We start from the raw sequence: 21,566 nt of genomic DNA on the forward strand, positions 1-21,566 counted from the left end.
CTCTATTTAAAAAAAAATGTAGCAGTTTAGTTCACAGTGGGATACTCAAGGCTTGTCCTTGAGCAGTGATAATCAGATTGTCCCACATAAGTGGGAGCAGTCACTATGTTCTAAACTCAGATTGAACTGAATTGGCTGTATAACATAATGTCTGCTCTCATTCTGTGAACCACTGCATATGATGACACATTAGGACAAGGCCTTGCTTGAGCATAAGTGTAGTAGCAGGTGTAACTGATTGTCTTTCCCATTTTCCAACATTTTACTGTCTGACTTAGCCTTTCAACTTTAAAAGACAAAATGCAGCATAGCCTCATGGTTCACTGCCATGACTGTCCTTGTGTTCCTGGTGATGTGTTTGATATAGATGGTGCTGACAGAGCAAGATTTAACAGCTGTGCTGTGAAGGCAGCCTATTAGCAAGCATGAATTAGAAAAGGAGTTATTTTGCAAACTGAGAGAAATTTGATAGTTTAAATTTATGGTTTATCTCTAAAGATTGGATGATTTGGTGACAGTGATGGGTAACAGTCATGTATTACCAAGGGTTTCATTTTAGTACATTGTAAATTTACAAACTCAAACAGTTTCTAGGAATCAATCACAAATTACACTTATCAATTACATACAAAATTTGCCGTTGAGTCTGAGCCATTTTTCCCCTTCCCTCCCTCCTCCCCACACTTAACAGACCATAGTTACGCACAACATTCAAGACATCTACATCAGGAATTTGTCACAGCTTGACCAGCCAGCAGGTAGGCTGTTACATTTTTCTTAACTTCACTTAACTTAACTTCACCCAGCCTCTCCCTCAGTTGAAGGATGACTGAATTTAGAGTCAGTTGATGATTTAATGGAACAAATGGGCCAAGTGGAAGTTGACTTGGTTAAAACGCAAGCTTTAACTTCAACTAAAAAGCTTTGGAAGAAGATGCGAAGAAGTGGGACTTCGATAAACGAGCTACGCTGGATAAGATTGAGCACATGGAGAATATCAGCAGATGCAATAACGTTTGGATTATTGGTTTGAAGGAAGAGACCGAAAGGAGAGACTCAGTGAGCTGCTTTAAAACTTGGATCCCATAAGCGTTGTGAAAATATAAATTCAATGGAAAACTACAAATAGAAAAGGCTCATCAGACCCTCAGACCCAAAAGTTCTGACGAGCAGCAACCACGGCCAGTTCTGGTATGACTTTTGGTTATTGGGAATGAGCTGTGGTTTTGGGAACAGCATTTGATTTCTCCAAGTAACACAATGGTCCGCTTGAGATCAATGGTGGAAAGGTGTTATTAAAACATTAGCCTAACTTTGATTAAACAAAGAAAGGAGTTTGATGACGTAAAAGGCAACTGTGGTCAAAGAACATAAAATACATGATGATATATCCTGCGAATCAGGTTCGAAACACAGGTAGTAATCGACATTTTATCAAGACTAAGGAAGGAGTGGAAGAATTTTTAAGAAGATTATGAAAAGATTAAAGATATTAAGCAAGGAGATTTAGAAGAATGTTTACAATAGGACCAAATAAAAGTGTATTTTTTTGAATCATCTTATATTTATTGTACGGAAATTTTCAGAGAGGTCAAGAAAGATCGAAAACTTGTAAAAAAATATTTGTTTCAAAATTGGTATGGATAGGACATTAAAGTTTATTAGTCTGAATGTTAATGGACTAAATGGGACAACACACTTAAAAAAGACTAATAGTGGATGTAGTTTTCCTGCAGGAAACACACCTTACTAAATTTGGAAATTAAAAAGAGGATGGGTGGGGCAAATAATATTGTCTTCTTTCAATTCAAAGACGAGAGGAGTAGCAATTTTAATTAACAAAAATATACCAGTAATAGTAGAAGATATATCGATTGACCAAGCTGGAAGGTTGTAATGGCACATTGTAAAATTTATACAGAATCCTGGATGTTTATGAATATTTACGCTCCAAATTATGACAATGAAGCCTTTATGAAGGACATCTTTTTAAAAGTGGCAGAAGGTAGGCAAAATATATTGGTCAGGATGAAATTTTAATTTCTGTTTAGATCTGATATTGGATAAATCAGCGAGAACGGTAACGAGGGTGAAGGCTGCAAAAGCGATGCTATCATTTATGAAAGATTTAAATCTGATTGATATCTGGAGGCAGTTCAACCCCACAGTGAGAGACTACTTATTCTACTTAAGGGTTCATGATTCAAATACAAGGATTGATTTATTTTTAATGTCAGCACAGTTAAAAAGCAGAGTGGTAAAAAGGGAATACTTAGCGAGGCTACTGTCAGACCACTCACCATTAACTTTAACTATTGCTATAATGGAAAAACAAGAAAATGTGTTCAGATGGCAACTTAATGTCACATTGTTGAAAAGGAAAGACTTCTGTGAGACAGTTAGAACTATTTTGTGAGATAAATGTCTCTTCCACTAATAACACCTTTTTTGATATTGGATATGCTTAAAGTTAATATGAGAGGGCAATTTTTTTCTTATGCAAAAAGTCTTAAAAGAGAACATAATGTAGAACTAGATAGGTTGGAAAAAGTGATAACAGATTTGGAGAAAGAATATCAGAGGACAGGTTTACAAGAAAAATATAGACAGAGAATAAAAACTGAGACATAACACATTACAAACGTATAAAATGGAAAAAAAATTTAAAACTAAGCAAAAATATTATGAATTAGGAGAACGAGCACATAAGGTATTGTCCTGGCATGTGAAGTCAGAGGAGTAATTGAGGATGATGTATGCAATTAAAACAGAAGCCAATATTTTAACTAAAAACAGATTAATGGCATTTTTAGGCAATAATATATAAAACTATATAAATCAGATTTATTGGGATATGATAATGAGATGGAAGAGTTCCTAGCAAACATTGAGCTTCCAAAATTAGAGGAGAGAGAACAGATGGAGTTAAATGCCCCTTTCACAAGAGAAGAAATTGAGAAGGCTGAACACTCTGCAGGCTAATAAGTCTCTGGGAGAGGATGGGCTCCCGCCAGGGTTCTAGAGACAATTTAAGGATTTGTTGATACCTCTTATAATGGAAATGCTAGACAAGGCAATGGAGACTCAGGTTTTCCCAGACTTTTTTGTCAACAGCTATTATTACAGTGTTTGCCAAAAAAAAAAACATGGACACATTAAAAACCTCATCATATAGACCTATCTCACTTTTGAATGCTGATTATAAAATATTGGCGAAGGCGTTGCTAATGGACAATATTAACTTAAATTGATACACAGATCAGGTGAGATTTGTTAAAGGAAGACTCTCCTCAAATAGTCTGGGTAGGCTAAATCAAAATTGAATCCTCGTATCACAGTCTCCCTCGACACAGAAAAGGCATTCGACTGCTTAGAATGGCCTTTTATTTAAAACGTTGGAGAAATTTGGAATAGGTAGAATATTTATAAATTGGATAAAAAGTCTTTATCATAAATCACAATCCAAAATTATAACTAACAGTCAAATATCAGCGGTTTTCCCTCTGAGTAGAATGATAGACAGAGTAGAATGATAGACTAGTGGCCTACTCGTGCTGCTTATTTCCTTCTGTTTCATTCTTGTGATTGAACTGCTGGCGGAGATCATAAGGAGAAATCCAGATATTAAAGGCTTCAAACTTCGACAAGAAGAACATAAAATCAGCCTATGTTCTGATGACGTGCTATTATATTTATCTGATCCACCTGAGTCTCTGGAGAAATTGCAAAAAAAAAAACTGGAAAAAGTTATAACATTAATATGGATAAAAGTGAGATAATGCCATTCACAAATTTTGATTATGATAGATATCAAAAAGGAATTAGATTTCAATGAAAAATAGATGGAATTAAACACTTAGGAAGGAATCATGATTGATATTAATCTATAAAATTTGTACAAATTAAATTATACTCCCTGTTGGGAAAGAGAGAAGGATTTTCAGAAATAGAAAGATTTGCTGATTATTTTGATTAGAAAGGTTAACTATATTAAAATGAAAGTGATGCCAAGATTACAATATCTATTTTAATTGCTGCCTATTTCATTGCCAGAAAAATTATTTAAATTATTACACAATTGTATTAGGCAATTCCTATGGAATAATCAGGTGCCAAGAATTTTTATGGAAAAATTAAATGGGATTATAAGATAGGAGGACTTGGGCTACTGGATTTTAGAAAGTATTATTTGTCAGGCCAGATTTCTTTCATCTTTTTTTAAGGAAGGCAGCCCCCCCACCCCCAACTTTGATTCAAATGGGACTATACTGAATGAAAGAGCAGGCAATTAAGGATTTTATTTATAAGTGGAGTGTTAAGTCAATAACAAAAAAGACAGTTAATCCTATATTAATACACATGATTAGAATATAGTAAGAAATTAATGAGTGTAATGGGAAAAAAACAGGGATACCATTAAGAGCACCATTATGTAAGAATGTGTTGTTGCCTATGAATATAGGTAATAGAACATTAAACTCACAGTGTGATAAAGGAATAAGACACATTGAAGACTGATATACAAAGAGAGTTCTTATATCTTTTGATCAACTAAAACAGAAATATGAAGTTGCAAATGGAACTTTCTTTTGTTTTCTCCAGCTATCATTTAATTTACAGAGGTCGAGAGAGAGATGGGAGTTGGATTTAGGTTTTGTAATATCAGAAAGATGTTGGTGTGATTGGTGTTTTGATGTGGGATTGAAACAGGAACGTTTTTTCCATGCTATGTGGTCATGTGTGAAGGTGAGGGCTTTTTGGCAGGATATTGCAGCAATGTTAACAAGGATAACAGGAGTGCCCTTCACAGATGAGCCAGAGCTTTATCTTTTGGGTAATTTTATTGAAATAAATAAGAAGTTAACCAAATTCCAAATTTCTTTTGTCAAAGTAGTTTTAGCAACGGCTAAGAAGTGCATTGTAATGACTTGGAAGTCCGACTCTCCCTTACTCAATGCACGATGGACTGCAGAGATGAATAGTTGTATACCTATGGAGAAAATTACATACAATCTAATAAATAAATATATACGTCAAGATATGGCAGCCACATTTGGACCATATAGGGGCCCAATTATAAAAATAATAATGATAATAATAGATGTTGTTACAATATAAACAGATGTGACTTCCCGACAAAGATTTTTATGGTTAGTATAAATATGAGCTCTGACGGTGTGTGGTTTTATATCTTGTGGGGGGTGGGTTTCTTTGCTTTTTGTATGAAAAGTTTAATATGTTGTGATATTGAGGATTTTACTGTGTATATTTAAAAGAAAAAAATGAAAATTAAATATTAAAAAAATATATAGCGGGTGGAGAAAGTTTACTGCACCAGCCTATATCACGCATTAATAACTGCAGTTATGCTGCTCTGACACAAGTCTGCTCATCAGTCGTTGTTCCTAAGTCTGATTCCCACCTTTGCTTCAATTTGTGAAGGCCCGGTTTAGGATCTTCCACTTGGAGTAAGAAATGTATCGCCAAATTGAACTTCCATGTGTTCCCCTTTCAAATCAGGGTTTCTATGTCACTGCATATCGGTAAGGTCATGGATGGAACTAATTTGTCCCTCAAGAAAGAAAATCATATTTATTTCTGAGTTGCTCAAATGACATTAGTTGCCCCCACTCATAACAGTCCTTGATACACCTGATGCCCTTTCAGCACCAGGTGTCCAGGATCTTGTTGTCCACTGTCAGTCAACGTGACTAATATATTCTTTGTCATGGACTCTTGTTCCTGATTATTATCTGATGTCCATGCTGAAACATTCATGTTCAAACTGAACGAAAATTAGGCCCAGCCATGTCCCACCAAGTTCATTTTTTATGGACCATAAGACATAGGAGCAGAAATAGGCTATTCAGCCCATTGAGTCTCTCCTACCATTTAATCATGAGCGGATCTATTTTCCCACAGTCCCACTGCCTGGTCTTCTCCCATGACCTTTGACACCCTGGCTAATCCAGAACCTATCAATCTCTGCCTTATATATACCCAATGGCTTGGCCGTCACAACTGCCTGTAGCAAAAAATTCCACAGATTCACCACCCTCTGGCTAAAGAATTTGCTCTGCATTCCCTGTTCCAAGTGCATACCCTTCAACCTGAAGTTATGCCCACTTGTCCAAAATTCTCCCAACAAGGGAAACAACCTTTACACCTACTCTGTCAATCGTTTCAACATTCGGGATGTTTCAATGAGATCTCAGATATTAGACCTTTCAATTTGATCACTTGCATCAATTAAGGAAAAGATAGGAGTCGGATTTGGGTGTGTGGTGATTTCAGAAAGAAGCTGGTAAGATTGGTGTAAGGACAGCATGACATCAATTATAAATGCAAGATATGGATGGGTTCAATATCATTTTTTACACCAATTATATCTTACACCACAGAAGTTACATAGATCAAAAGCAGAAATATAAGAGAAGAGTCTCAGACGTGGGACTAAGACAGGAACTTTTCTACATGCTATGTGGTTGTGCATGAAGGTGAGGCCATTTTGGCAAGACATTAACCTGGATAAAAGGAGTGGCCTTCATGGGAAACCTAGAGCTATATCTACTAGGTAATTTTATGGAAATATGCAACACATTGACTAAATATCAAATCTCATTTATAAAGTGTTTTACAATCACTTGGAAGTCTGACTCCCCTCTACCTATTGCACAATGGGCTGTGGAAATGAACAGCTGTATACCTATGGAGAAAAATCACATATAATTTAAAGAATAAATATGTAAAGGGAGCCCTACCTGGACCCTATAGGGGCCCAAATATGGTAATGAAAAGGACAATAAATGTTACTATTATACATATCCAAATGTAATTTTTCCAATTGTATTCTATATATTTAAAAGGTATGTAAGCTCTGACAGTGTAGAGATCTGTATATATGGAAAGGAGGGAGGGAAGGATTGTTTTGTTTTTGTTTGAAAGGAAAGTTTAATATAATGTGATATTGAAAGATTTTATTATGTATATTCTTGAAAAAAATTAAAAATAAAATATTTTTAAAAAGCTGATAGTAGGTGAAATATTGATACAGTTCACTTAATATAGCTGGCAAAGCCTTAAGCTAGCTTCAGACTTGTGAGTAAAACCCTACATTCTCAAATGAAGCTTCCTATGGATGGCTCATCAGTCAGTGGAGTATGGCAGAGAATCAAGTTGAGTGGCTGATGAGAAGCATTTGGAAAGAATACTGAGCAGCAGGATTACACACTTTAGAAAGTCATGGTCAGATTAGAGATAGTATAGCTTTATGAGGTGTAGGTCAGCTCTTGCAAATTTGAGTTTTTTGAGATGACAAAGATGGTGGTTGAGAGAAAGACTGTGGATGCTGTACACATAGACTTTAGTAAGATCTTAATCAAATCAGTTTAAAAATTTTTCATTAACGGAACATAATTTAATTTATATCTTTGGCTTGGCTTCGCGGACGAAGATTTATGGAGGGGGTAAAAGTCCACGTCAGCTGCAGGCTCGTTTGTGGCTGACAAGTCCGATGCGGGACAGGCAGACACGGTTGCAGCGGCTGCAGGGGAAAATTGGTGGGTTGGGGTTGGGTGTTGGGTTTTTCCTCCTTTGCCTTTTGTCAGTGAGGTGGGCTCTGCGGTCTTCTTCAAAGGAGGTTGCTGCCCGCCAAACTGTGAGGCGCCAAGATGCACGGTTTGAGGCGAGATCAGCCCACTGGCGGTGGTCAATGTGGCAGGCACCAAGAGATTTCTTTAGGCAGTCCTTGTACCTTTTCTTTGGTGCACCTCTGTCACGGTGGCCAGTGGAGAGCTCGCCATATAACACGATCTTGGGAAGGCGATGGTCCTCCATTCTGGAGACGTGACCCACCCAGCGCAGCTGGATCTTCAGCAGCGTGGACTCGATGCTGTCGACCTCTGCCATCTCGAGTACTTCGACGTTAGGGATGAAAGCGCTCCAATGGTTGTTGAGGATGGAGCGGAGACAACGCTGGTGGAAGCGTTCTAGGAGCCGTAGGTGATGCCGGTAGAGGACCCATGATTCGGAGCCGAACAGGAGTGTGGGTATGACGACGGCTCTGTATACGCTTATCTTTATGAGGTTTTTCAGTTGGTTGTTTTTCCAGACTCTTTTGTGTAGTCTTCCAAAGGCGCTATTTGCCTTGGCGAGTCTGTTGTCTATCTCATTGTCGATCCTTGCAGCCGAGATAGGTAAACTGGTTATCTTGATAATTAACATTCAAAATTATACCCAGATATTTAATTCGATCAGTCCACTTCAAATTAATAATATTCTTATAAACTGAATAATCTCCTTCACTTACCGATAATATTTCACTTTTTTCCCAATTAACTTTATATCCAGAAAGACATCCATATTGTATTAAACATTCCTTCAAGTGCAATTGAATTTGAAGTGGACTGATTAAATTAAATATCTGGGTATAATTTTGAATGTTAATTATGAATCTTTACATAAATTAAATTATGTTCCATTAATTAAAAAAATTAAAACTGATTTGATTAAATGGAAAGATTTACCTATTAATTTAATGGGTAGGATAAATACAATTAAGATGAATATCTTTCCGCGTATACAATATTTGTTTCAATCTATTCTGTATTTACTTGATAAAAATTTTTTCTCGAGATTTGAATAAAATGGTTAGGGAGTTTTTATGGAGGGGTAAATTTTCGAGAGTAGCTTTGAATAAATTAACTTGGAAATATGAGTTAGGGGGACTATGTTTACCACATTTTCAAAAATAATAAGAAGCAGCCCAACTTAAATTTATTAGTTAATTGATGGATTTGGTACGGCCTCCTAGTTGGGCTAAAATTGAGATGGCAAGTATTTCTGAATTTAAAATACATCAATTTTTGTTTAGATGGAATATAAATTTGTTACAACAATATAATGTGCCTATACTAAAACATTTAATGAAGTTATGGATAAAGAAAAATAAAATGACATGCTCTAGGGGTAAATTATCGGCTTTGACTCAGTTGTATAATAATCAACTTATTTCTTTTTCAATACATAATCAAAGTTTATTGCATTGGAGATTTAAAGGTGTGAAAAATTTGGGAGATTGTTTTAAAGAGGGTAAGTTTTTATCTTTTAATCAGATGAGGGAAGGTTTTGGTATTGATAAGAACTGTTTCTTTATTATCAAATTTGATCTTTGGTAAAATGTATGGTTGGTAGAGATGATTTTACCTAAAATTACTAAATTTGAGACTTTTCTTATGAAGGTACCAGAGAAGGGTTATATTTCATCTATGTATCAAATATTACAGGATAGTATGGATAAAAAGGGTTAGGATAGATCTAAAATTAAATGGGAAGCGGATATTGTTTTTTTTTCTGAAGATGATTGGTTAGATATCTGTTATGATAGTGTAACTAGATTGATAAATGCACGTTATGCAATGATTAATTACAATTTTTTACATCAATTATATTTGACACCTGAAAAATTAAAAAAATATGGTTTTCATGAATCAGATTTGTGTTTTGGATGTGGTGATACGGTTGGATGCTGTTTTCATGCTGTTTGGTTATGTATACATATACAATCTTTTTGGAAAAAAATTTAATCGTTTTTAGAATACCTGTATAAGATTAAAATAGTTTTAGATCCAACAGTATTTTTATTGGGTAATTTTCAACCTCTAAAAGGTTTGGGATTAGATAAGTTCCAGCTTGCTTTTGTATATTTAGCTTTATCCATAGTGAAAAAATGTATTGCTAGTACGTGGAAAGATATAAATATGATTGATATTAATAGATGGCATAATGAGATGAAATATTGTTTAATAATAGAAAAAATTACGTATGTTTTGTGTGATAATTATAATTTTTTTATTAATAAGTGGCTGTTATACTCAGAATATTTACATTTCAATTTATATTGATTAGATTTTAATATGTATATTTAACTTTTTTTAATATTCTTTCTTTTTTTTATGGCTCTCCTTAGGAGAGTTGGCTGAAGGGGGGGGGGGGGATTATTTTCTTTTTTTTCTATATATTAAAAAAACCATTCATGTTTATGTTTAATTGCTGCATATGTCATATATTATTTGTTTTTTGAACAAATAAATAAAGTTTAAAAAAAAGACTTTAGTAAGATCTTGACATGGTAGCCTGGTTCATGTGGTGCATATGCTTGGATCTATGGTGAATTGATAGTTTGGATATGAAAATGGCTGGCTCATAGAAAACAGAGGGGAGTGGTGGAAGGCAGTTATTTGAGCCGAAGGCTTGTAACCAGTTGTGTTATGCAGTGATCAGTGTTGGGACCCCTGTGGTTTGTGGTATACACAAATTCCTTGGATGAAAAAGTAGGTGGGTGGATTAGTACATTTGCAGATATGAAGAGTTATCACAGAATGCAACAGAATATAGATCATTACAGTTATGGGCAAAGAAATGGGAGATGGAGTTTAATCCAACTACTGTGAGGTGTTGATGCACTATGCGGGGTCAAATTCAAGGGAAAAGTATACAGTTAATGGCTGAACTTAAAAAGTTTTGATTGAGCAGAGGGATCTGGGGTCCAGGACACAGTTCCTTTAAAGTGACCACATAAGTAGGTAGGGTGGTAAAGAAGGCATATGGTATGTTTGGCTTCATAAGCTGGGGCATTGAGTGTCAAGGGAAGGAGGTTATGTTGCAGGTTAGGCCGCACATGGAACACTGTGTGCAATTCTGGTTGCCCCATTACAGGAGATAAGTGGAGGCTTTGGAAAGGGAACAGAAGAGGTTTACTGGATGCTCCCTGGTTTACAGGGTATGAGTTACCGAGAAATGTTGGATGCTAGGAGTGACCTGATGGGAGGCATTTATAGTGCAGATAGTCAGAATCTTTTCTCCAGGGTGAAACAGTCACATAGTAGAGTAAATGTGTTTAAAGTGAAGAGGGAGGGGGTGGTGGTGGATTTTAAATGAGATGTGCAAGGCAAGTCTTTTTTTAAACAAATGAATGGTGGGTGCCTGGAATGGGCTGCAGGAGCAGTGGTGGAAGCAGATATAATAGCTCATTTAAGAGACTTACAGATACATGAATATAGAGGGATATGTATCTCGTGGAAGCAGCAGAGTTTTAGTTTGTTTGGACATCAGGGTCTTGGGCCTAAGGGTATGTTTCTATTCTGTTCTCTGTTCTGAGGAAGGAACCATGAAACCTTGGCAAAATTATTTCCTTGATCTTAATAATTAACCGTTCCTCCTATTTTTGCACTATCTTCAAATCTTTACTGCTTCTTTATCTTCACTGCTTCTAAAGCTATGTGCACATTATTGGTATACACATTAATCAAATATTGTCCCAGAACGACACCTTGAGTTACTCCTACCACGCATTCCTCCCTACTCCCTCCTGACATCTGCCTAAAATTCTCCACAATGCTGACCACGTGCTATCGAGAAATCCAAAAACAAATTACACAACAATTTGATGATTTTATATTATTTGAAATATCCTTTAATATTAAATGGCAAAACAAAACCAAGTGCTTTCTGGATTGTGAACCAACTTAGGACTGACCAGTGAAAGTGAGGGCAAAAAGTGGAGAGAATCATGAAAACTGATAAAGCAAAGAAGGGGATGCAGTGGGTGCAGGCAGCAAGCTTTGTTGACAGTATAGTGCCAAAAAGACTTTGGGCAGAGGGTGATATTTAGGGGGAACCTGTGTCCCAAGCAATTCCTCATGCAACTATGGCAAATGGAAGAAAATAATGCATTTTATGTTCAGTCACATTTCTGTGGGTCTGAGGTGGCTGAAGTGACTTGTGCAGCATCTGCAGTCTCCTACAGGATGAGCAGATTGTTCATTTCCATGGATGCTGCCTGATCCACTGTTCCTCCATATAGGATGCAGTGCTAAAAGGCAGCTGGGAGCACACGATCACCAAGTCAATACATTCAAACAAGTAGAAGAATGTACAGAAAATTAGTGAGGAAATATACGACAACAAAAAGATATGATAGGTGAAAGGGCCTGGTACCTCATCATTGAGCCAGTTGTAATTACAGAGAGTACTGATATCTTTTCGTGTTATCTTCAGTTTAAACCCAGTGCTGAGCACTTCATCAGGTTCTCCATAGTCAAGGGCCCTTCTCACCTCCTCCACCATTTCCTGCAAAGGAAGATAAAATATTACCTGCACTGCAAATGCAAAGCACAGTGGAAGTTTGCAGCTGCTGAAATCATTAGAACATTCTTTAAGTATCATCTGTGCCCTTAGCCCTTTGCCATTATGAGGCTGTTAGGAAAAGAACTGTTCTTGAGCCCAAAGGTGCAGCTCCCATTCGTACCAGGAACATTGGTTTTCAGATGGAAATGACCTTTTCCAAACTTTTATATAGCTGAGGTAACAGAAACGGTGAAGTAGATGCTGTGGAATGAAGCCAAGGGGATTCATGTTAGAGAAAGATCCTCTGTTGAGGAGTTCTTCAAAGTGTTCTTCCAAACAGGCACAGTCTTCCTCTCTCCTTTGACAAGTTTTCCTCCATCCTAGCTAGTCTGCCAGTAGCAATAGATATGCACCACAACATAGAGTTACTTAAACAAAAGTAGTTTTTAATTATATTTGAACAAGAAAACAGAATTAAACTTTAACTTATTACTTAACCTACTTAATTCCCCTCTAATACTAAGTGCGGGTGTGTGTAATGTGTATTTAAGATTACAAATGTTCTTTGGATCACTGTCCAATCTCACTGGTTGCAGGCAATTCTTGTACTGTGCACAGAAGTTAACATTAACAAAGTTCACCAGTCTTTGGTGCTCAACAGGCCATCACTCAGGAGGGTTCTTGTTGGTCTTCAAAGAGAGATTCCTTTTGTTCCAGAACATTTGCACCTGATTCCTTTCCAATCAGTCCTGCTGACGAAACTTTCCCCCTTCATTGTTCTCCAGATGACCTTCCTTCTTTCAGGTCACCTTTCAGACAGCCAATCTTCTCCTTTGACCAGACAGTCTTCCAAAAGTTTGCCAGCTTTGTCCTTCTGGAACTGATTTCTGTCTTCTTTCTCTCTCTTTCATACCCTCTCTCTTTGAGAGCAAAACTGTTCTGTCTGCCTGCTAAAATCACATGCTCTCCCAGGCAAGCTGTATGCTGCAAATTTGTTGCTCTTTTTGCAAAAAGCACTCTGCAAAAGTCCTGCAAATATTCTGTGTTTTAAAATGTATGTGTGCAAGCTGCTCTAACAATTCCTCCCAAACCACCTCTAATTACCCTGTCACACTCTAGATCTTGGCTGCTTTTGACAATGTAGAAGAATTTATGTAGATCATGGTGACTGCTGAATCTCTGCTGTCCTTTGTCCCATCAACACAATTGCTCACTGTGATCCAGCATGGTACCAAGCTCCTGTACATGCAGTCATTCTCCCTTTAAGAACAAATCAACAGGTTTCCTCCACAAATAGTTGTATTCACAAGCTCAAATCTATTCTTTTGATTGCCTTTACATTTTGCATCAGTCCTCACTGTCTCTTCATTTCTTCCTCATCCACTGAATGCACTGTGTAATTCTCCTTGTGGGGTACATCCCATCCCCATATTCTAGGCAACTGCCTTCCAATTCTCTCACTTGAATCACTTGAATCAAACCTCACTTTCTGTAGATCTCTCAACTCTTTTCCATCAATATAAAGCTACAATCATCCTGATCAAAATTTTCTCTGATTCTCTGAAATAGTTTCTGTCATCATTTTTTTTTGCTGAAAATAAGGCAGGCCAGTATGTCCTACTCAATCACTAACTCTGTATCACCACAAACTTTACCCATTTTTACTTTGGTTCCATTTATAAATATCCAGACCTTATTATGTCATTCTATCTTTATTACAGGAGTACTGCAAACTTTCATGACTCACCTCCCACTGCTTCAGTTTTGAGGTTATCCCAAGCATAATGTCAGTGAGTGACAGTCTGCTCCAAATCAGGATCAGCAGAACATCAACATTCCATTGACTCCAGCCTCCAAACCAATCTCCTTCCTGTATGTTCTCCCAGAGTGAACCTGATGTGTGTAATCCAAGCATCTGGATGACCTTTCAAACCCCATACTCTATCCATTCCAACAATGCTCATGGATATCTCCCTCAAGGCCATTTTTCTTCACTTTTGCATCACCACCTACATCTCTTTATCTTCTCACAGATGTACAGATGCCACACCTACTTTTTCACCTCTTGTTCCATGCCCAGAGATCGTGGGATGAAGAAGCAGTTCATTTTTTTGATTTAGTACACAGTATTCACTGAACACGACCAGGTTTTCTCTGTCAAATGTAGATATGCAGATTGGGTGATAGGTTTGCAACAGTCCACAAGTTTCAAAATGAGCTTCCTGTCACCTGTGATTTTAATTCTTGAATGAATTCCTACTCTTGATTTTGCTAATGCACCGTTCTAGTGAACATAGGAACATAGGAAGTAGGAACAGGAGTAGGCCAAAAATGGCCCATCGAGCCTGCTCCACCATTCAATATGATCATGGCTGATCTAATTTATGACCTAACTCTACCTACCTGCCTTCTCCCCATATCCCCTAATTCCTCTCAACAGAAACTCGATAAACAACTTCTCATCTGGCATCCTGGATAAATAAAAGAGAAACACAGAGTTTTAACTGGTGAGAAAATGATGGATGTAGTTACTCTGAGGTACCCAGGTATCCTTGCATGCAAATCACTAAAAAGTTATTGCACAGGTTCAGCAAAGATTTGGGGAGGCAGAGTATGTTTGCCTTTATTACAAGATGAGTATGAGAGAATAGACAAGATGTAGAGATGTAGTACTGCTCCAAATTTGATGGCCCTGATGAGGCCATAGCTTAAATAAGGGTCTGACTCCCGAGGTAAGAAAGGATTCCTGGGATAGTAGGTTTGTCATAGTAGGAGAGTTAGGCAAATGGCCTAGACATGTATTTGCTTCAGTTTAGAAGAGTGAAAAGAGATCTCAGGGGAAAGTGTAAAATTCTTATTGGACTTGACAGGATAGAAATAGAAATGATGGAGTGTCTGGAGTCTGAAGCCACAGACCGAAAACCAGAGGTCGACCATTCAAGATAGAGAAACGACGAAAGAGCACTGTGAATCTTTGGTATTCTGAACACTGAGTGGTGATGGAGCTCAATCATTAAGTCACAATTCATCGCGTTAAAGGAAGGAAGGGATTACTGCCAGGAAGTAGTGTAAAGGCAAAAGATCAAGCATGATCTTAATGGTGAGCAGGCACGAGGGGTCGAATGACCTACTGCTATATGATCAACATTTAGTTCAATAAGTTCAGATAATTATCATTGTGTAGTGGGTTGCTACGGTTATAGCATGAGGTTATAGAAAGAAGACTCTCACACGAAGGGAGTATAGTTGACAATGACTTTATTGAGATGCAGCTCTGCCTTTTCTAGGCAGCCGGCTGCATCACCACTGAGGTGCGGCTTGAGCGGAGTTGGCTGCCGATTGGCTGTCTCAAATCCGTGGGCTCCCTGTGATGTGCTGATGGCGATTGGTTGATTTGACCGCTATTACTGTGGCCTATGAGACCGGGTCTCTCATCCCACGTGCTGCTTGCTCACTCGGCATTTCCTGTGTCAGCCTGCAGAGTGGGCCGCTACAATTGCTCTACTTTTTCTGGACAGATAACTTGAGTAATAAATTGTTCATTTAATTATTCTTACCTTCCATCACTGAGACATTTATTTTTCTTTCCTTTTGTCTTAATCTGTGTGACATTTTTAGTTTTGCTGGATCTGATTAAAAGTCACGAGTCATTTCATTTCATCACCCACAGACCCTGCTGTTTCAGATATGTATCATCTGTATCATTGTCATTGCTAAGTTCTCCTATGTAAAATTATTCATGATTTCACTGTCGTTCTCCAGTACTCTGCATGCTGGCGTTGTGAACTCCACTGAATTAAATCTGTAATCTTGAATTTTTACCATCTTTTATTTGCTTCTGATCTCCTAAAGTAACAGATTCAAAATTTGAGCTTTTATTCTCGCACCAAAGTTTCACCCAATCTGCAATCCCAGGTCCTTCCATTCATTGCTGCCTGCTCTGATTTGCTGGAAAACTTTCTCCCTATAAAATCATTTATCCATCATGGTCTTCATTTTTCCCTGTACCGTTTTATAAGTTATCCCCTTCATGACCTTATTGGGTGTGGAAACACATGCTAAGTGGCAGATACATGTAGTTTATTGTCATTTCTCCTTTTCTGATATTGCAGCTGTCCTTGACCCTTGAATAAGCAGGTTGACTGGACAGGTTACACTGCAGAAATGCTTCTGGAAAGCTGTATAAAACATACCTCAGTCAATTGGTGAAGATTGCCTCTCTGCACTTTTGTTAAGGTGCTTAGATTTTCCTTTAGGATTTCTGAGGTTGGCATATCTCCCTCATCCAGGCATAGTCGAGCTGCCACCTCATGTGATAGGTCTTGTTCAACGTGTAGTTTCTGAAAGAAAGGGAAAAGGATGCATATGTCATGGATGGAGATCTGGGGCTTTCTCTGACTGAGTGCCAGCTCTTTGGTACAAGGAAAATCAACAAATTATGAGAAACAGAAAATGCTGGAAACACTCAGCACGTCAGGCTGCATCTGGAGAAAGAAAAACAGCATTCATACCTGATGAAGAGTTTTCCACCTGAACTATTTCCACAATTGCTGCCTGACCTGCTGTGTTTCCAACATTTTCTTGTTTATTTCAGCCCTTTGGTACAGTCAGCCTCAGTATCTTGACTTGAGGGGATGGCACAAAAATTGGTGGAGTTGTTGATCATGTGGAATGTCGTCTTAAGCTGCAGTGTTATTGTTGTGATGGCACATGGAGTTTAATCTAGATAAATGGGAAGTTGTAGCAGCTCACTGAAGGCTAATCGAACTGGCTTGGGAGGTTCTGAGTGACGTCATTTGGAACGCACATGGTTTTAAAAGCTGCGTATGACTGTTTGAGTAAATGATTTTTACTGAACTTCGACTCGACTATGTCTGATCATTTTCTCGTTCTTCATTTTGCACTGCGACACAGTTGCTACAATGGTGACCCTGACAGGCCAAACGGATTTTGGACCCAACATGGACAACACAGCGGCTTCACTCAAACTGCCTGACGTTTGGAACACTCAACCTGAAGTTTGGTTTGGGCAGGCTGTGGTGCAGTTCCACATTCACAAGATAGAAGTGGACACCATAACAGCCTACTCTATGTCTGGGACGAACTCGCCAAGTGCAAATTTCTACTCGACTGGGTGCGGAGGTTAGTGACCTTCCTCCTTCCAGCTTTGACACCTGTACCAAGAGTGCGGGTCCAGCGCTCACTACGGTAAATAACAGTTCAATTTGTACGTACGGCGCATGGACTATACCCCTGAAATTTGGCAACAATAAGTTCACATGGAAGTTCATTCTTGCTGCTGTGTCCTGGTTGTTGCTGGGTGCCGACTTCCTCAGAACCCACTCACTAATGGTGGACACCACAACGTTGGTTGGTGAACACCACAACGTTCCAGACTCTCCGCCTTGGAAAAGCCAAACTACCCGCCCCACACCTAAACGCCGTTGAGTACTCGAACAATGAATTTGCCAAACTTCTTGCAGAGTTTCCGGACATTGTCACTCCTCAGTTCTCCATTGCCACACCCAAACATGGCATTGCACACCACATCCTCACCCAAGGACCTCCTCTACACGCCTGCCTCTCAACAAGTTGTGGCTTTCAAAACAAGAGTTCCACAAAATGGAGGAACTTGGAATTATATGCAGATCTGATAGCCCATGCGCTTCCCCACTGCATATGGTGCCAAAAGCCATGGGGGCTGGAGAACTTGCGGGGATTACAGGCATCTCAATGACGCTACTACTGCAGACCGCTACCCAGTGCCCCATATACAGGAGTTCACAGCTAATTTTCATGGGGTCAGGATATTTTCTAAAATTGATTTGGTGCGCGGGTGCCACCAAATCCTGTAAACCCAGAGGATGTGCCCAAGACCGCCATCATAACACCATTTGGCCTCTTTGAATTTTTGAGAATGCCTTTTGAGCTCAAAAATGCTGCACAAACATTCCAGCGACTAATGGACACAATGGGGCGTGGCATGGACTTCCTTTTCGTATACTTGGACGACATACTCGTTGCCAGCCACTCCCACAAAGAGCAACTGCAGCATCTGCGTTTACTCTGCTGCCACCTATAGGAGTTCGGGATGTGAACCCTGCCAAGTGCAAATTCAGGCAGTCCTCTATCGAGTTCTTGGGACATCAGATCAGCAGCCAGGGTGTCATTCCATTGCCTAGCAAGGTGGAAGCCATCCTCAAATTCATGAGGCCTGATACCATCAAAGGACACCAGGAATTTGTGGGGGTAGTCAAATTCTTTGTCACTTTCTATCCTCTGCAGCACATATTATGAAACCCCTTTGGCAATGCCAAAGAACTCAAGTGGACAAAGGAGACGACGGTAGCATTCCAGCAGGCCAAAGATGCCCTACAAAGGCAATGTTGGCAACATTGGATGCACCAATTGCCTTGATGACAGACACGTCCAACGTGGCAGTAGTATACTACCAATCAACCACAGTCAGACAGAGAATCATGATTAATAGGTTTTAATCACCTTAAAGTGTCAGCACAGTTTACATGTAGTTGTCTTGGTTCCAAGGCAGGTACTGAGGAAGGGGTTCCGTAACAGCCTTTGGGATATCTGGGAGGGAGGAGTCAGAGGTTCAGGGGGCGGGCCAGCCCATGCAGAACATACATACATATATATACATAGTGGGGTCTTGGAACAGAACACCAATGGACAATGGAAGCCTCTAGTGTTTTTTTTAGTAGGTACCTCCACTCTCTGGAAATAAATACAACACATTTGAAAAGGAACTGCTGGTGCTGTACCTAGTGGTCAGACACTTCCACTATTTTTTGGAAGGCAGGGACCTCACTGTTTTTACTAACCACAAACTGCTAACGTTTGCCTTCGTCAAGGCATTAGATTCCTGGTCAGCCCACCAGCAATGTCACCTATCTTAAGTATCTGATTTTTCAATCCGGATTTAACACATCTTCAATAAGAGTAATGTGGTGACTGATGCCCTGTCCTGCTTCTTCATTCAAGTAGTAGGTGCCTTCTCTCCAGGTGTAGACTACATGGCGCCAGGTCGACGAACTCCTAGCTTATAGAACTGCTGTCATGAGGCTGCAACTCAAGGATGTAGACTTTGGGCCGCAAGGTACCACTCTCCTGTGCGATGTTTCCACAGGTCAGCCTCATCCTATTGTCCGTGCTGCATGGAGACATTGCATTTTCAATGCCATTCACGGACTGTCCCACCCCTCCATTTGAGCGATGGTCCACCTGATTGCTGACAAGTTTGTATGGCATGGACTCAAAAAGTAGGTCACATACTGGGCAAAGACATGTACAGGCTGCAAATCTGCAAAAATGCAAAGGCACGTGAAGGTGCCACTTCAGCCACCACAGCGCAGATTCAACCTCGTGCCTGTGGACACTGTTGGTCCGCTTCTGGTGTCATGAGGGTCTAAGTACTTGTTAATGGTCATCGACAGATGCACTAGGTGGCTGGAGGCAGTTCCTATGACAGATTCATCGATCGATTCATGCGCCAGAACTTTTATTTCTGCCTGGGTATCTTGGTTCAACCTACCCACATACATCACCTCCGACAGAGGCCCACAGTTTACCTCCGCACTCTGATGTTTTGTTGCGACTGCTGGGAATGCAGCTCCACCACAGGACAGCCTACCATCCGCAGTCCAATGGCCTGATGGAGCGGTTCCATAGGCACATGAAGGCTGCACTGATGGCCCGTCTCCAGGGACCTGATTTGGTGGATGAGCTGCCCTGGATCCTCCTGGGAATAAGAACGGCACCCAAGGAGGATCTCATCTCCTCATTGACCAAGTTGGTTTATGCAGCCCCACACAATGTACCTGGGGAGTTCTTGGCTACAGCACACAGACAGGAGGTGCCACAGTCTTAGGCAGACTGTCGGAGTGGCTTAGAAAATTGCCCCCAGTTCTCACGTCAAGGCATGGAACAACAACAACCTTCATCCCAAAGGAACTCTGGAACTGTGGGTTTGTGTTTATGTGTAAGGTGCACACAGGACCCCTTACAAAGGCCATATGAGGACCCCTTCAGAGTGCTACAAAACAATCATACAACTTGTGTACTAGACATTGGGGGGCATCCAGAGACATTTACGATTGACTGACTAAAGCCCGCTCACCTTGACCTTGATCGGCCCTTGGCACGACCCCGATGTGAAGGTGCGGACAACTGCCCAAGAGTGGTGGACAGTAATGACACCAGAGATTTAGCCTCCTATCACCGGTTCTGGTGGGGGAGGGGGGAGCCATGTAGCGGCTCACTGGAGGCTTAATCAAACCGGCTCGGGAGGTTCTCAGTGACGTCATGACATCACAATATGATGAAGTTATTTGAAATACGCGGGGTTTTAAAAAGCTGCACATGACTGTTCGAGTAAACGACTTTTACTGAACTTCGACTCGACTACATCTGATCATTTACTCGTTCTTCATTTGCATTGAGGCACAGTTGATGCATTTAGGGAGCACTAATGAGGCTTCACACACCATGAATGATAATTATCAGAGAATGTGAAGTCCTTGAATAAGGCAACACAAGTCGATAATGTAGTTAGAAAGGCATATCAGACATTGGCCATTATTAGTCAAGGCATTAAATACAGAAGTAGGGAGGTTATGCTCCAACTTTAAGACCCCTTAGTCAGATCTCAGCTGGCGTAATGCACATAGTGTGGGTTAGCGTGTTTTTGGAAGGGTGGGACAATACTGGAGAGGGTTAGTAGAGCATCATGAAGATGCTACCTGGTATGGAGAGAGATTGGAGAATATCAGTCAGTTCTCCCTGGCACAGAGGAGGGGTTGTTACTGAAGTATATGAAATTACTCATTGCTATTCCCCAGGTTGCTTGGGTTATAACCCGGATAATCAACAATGTTTGCATTTATTTCCAGGCAATCAAATTTTAGAAATCTGCTTGTAAATGAAGTAAAATTTAATACATTATTATGCCATGAATGATATCATTAGCAGGTTAAAATCATGTAGTTTAACTAGTTATAAATGAAAACTCACTGAAATAAATGTACCTTCACAAATCACATTTAATATAGCTCTCTAAGGGTGTACTGATGTACAATGTGTACATTTATTTCATTGTTGAACTAGATCATTATACACTAATTTTCTTTCTTTTAAATGATATAGATTAGTTTCATCTCCAACTCCAAAGCAATTTACATACAGCTGACCATGGGTAAAGCATTATGTTTTGAAATCAAAGCCAACAACATTCAGTGATTTTGTTAATGCTTATAGCAAAACTGAGCTGAACAGGGAACTGAAGTCGCAAGAATGAAAATAGATCAGATGGGATAACTGGGATTCAAGGGATGAGGACATTTATCCCAACAGCATTACCAATCAATATTGCAGCTACAATTACACATGGTCATAATTTTTGAACTGATAATCTTTGCCATTGCTTA

At 39.4% G+C, this 21,566-nt stretch overlaps 1 protein-coding gene across 3 annotated transcripts in view; it reads right to left on the bottom strand.

Annotated features, from left to right (window-relative positions):
- Positions 1–21,566, bottom strand: part of LOC138761617 (sentrin-specific protease 2-like) — a 147,207-nt gene that overhangs the window by 18,721 nt on the left and 106,920 nt on the right. For all 3 annotated transcript variants that reach the window (XM_069934032.1, XM_069934033.1, XM_069934034.1), the window contains exons 11-12: positions 16,320–16,466; positions 11,998–12,129 (exon numbers count right to left, since the gene is read on the bottom strand). In XM_069934032.1, the coding sequence (XP_069790133.1) occupies positions 11,998–12,129; positions 16,320–16,466 (279 nt within the window). The remainder of the gene's footprint in view (positions 1–11,997; positions 12,130–16,319; positions 16,467–21,566) is intronic.

Source organism: Narcine bancroftii, chromosome 4, assembly GCF_036971445.1.
Source record: "Narcine bancroftii isolate sNarBan1 chromosome 4, sNarBan1.hap1, whole genome shotgun sequence".
Taxonomy (NCBI): Eukaryota; Metazoa; Chordata; class Chondrichthyes; order Torpediniformes; family Narcinidae; genus Narcine; species Narcine bancroftii.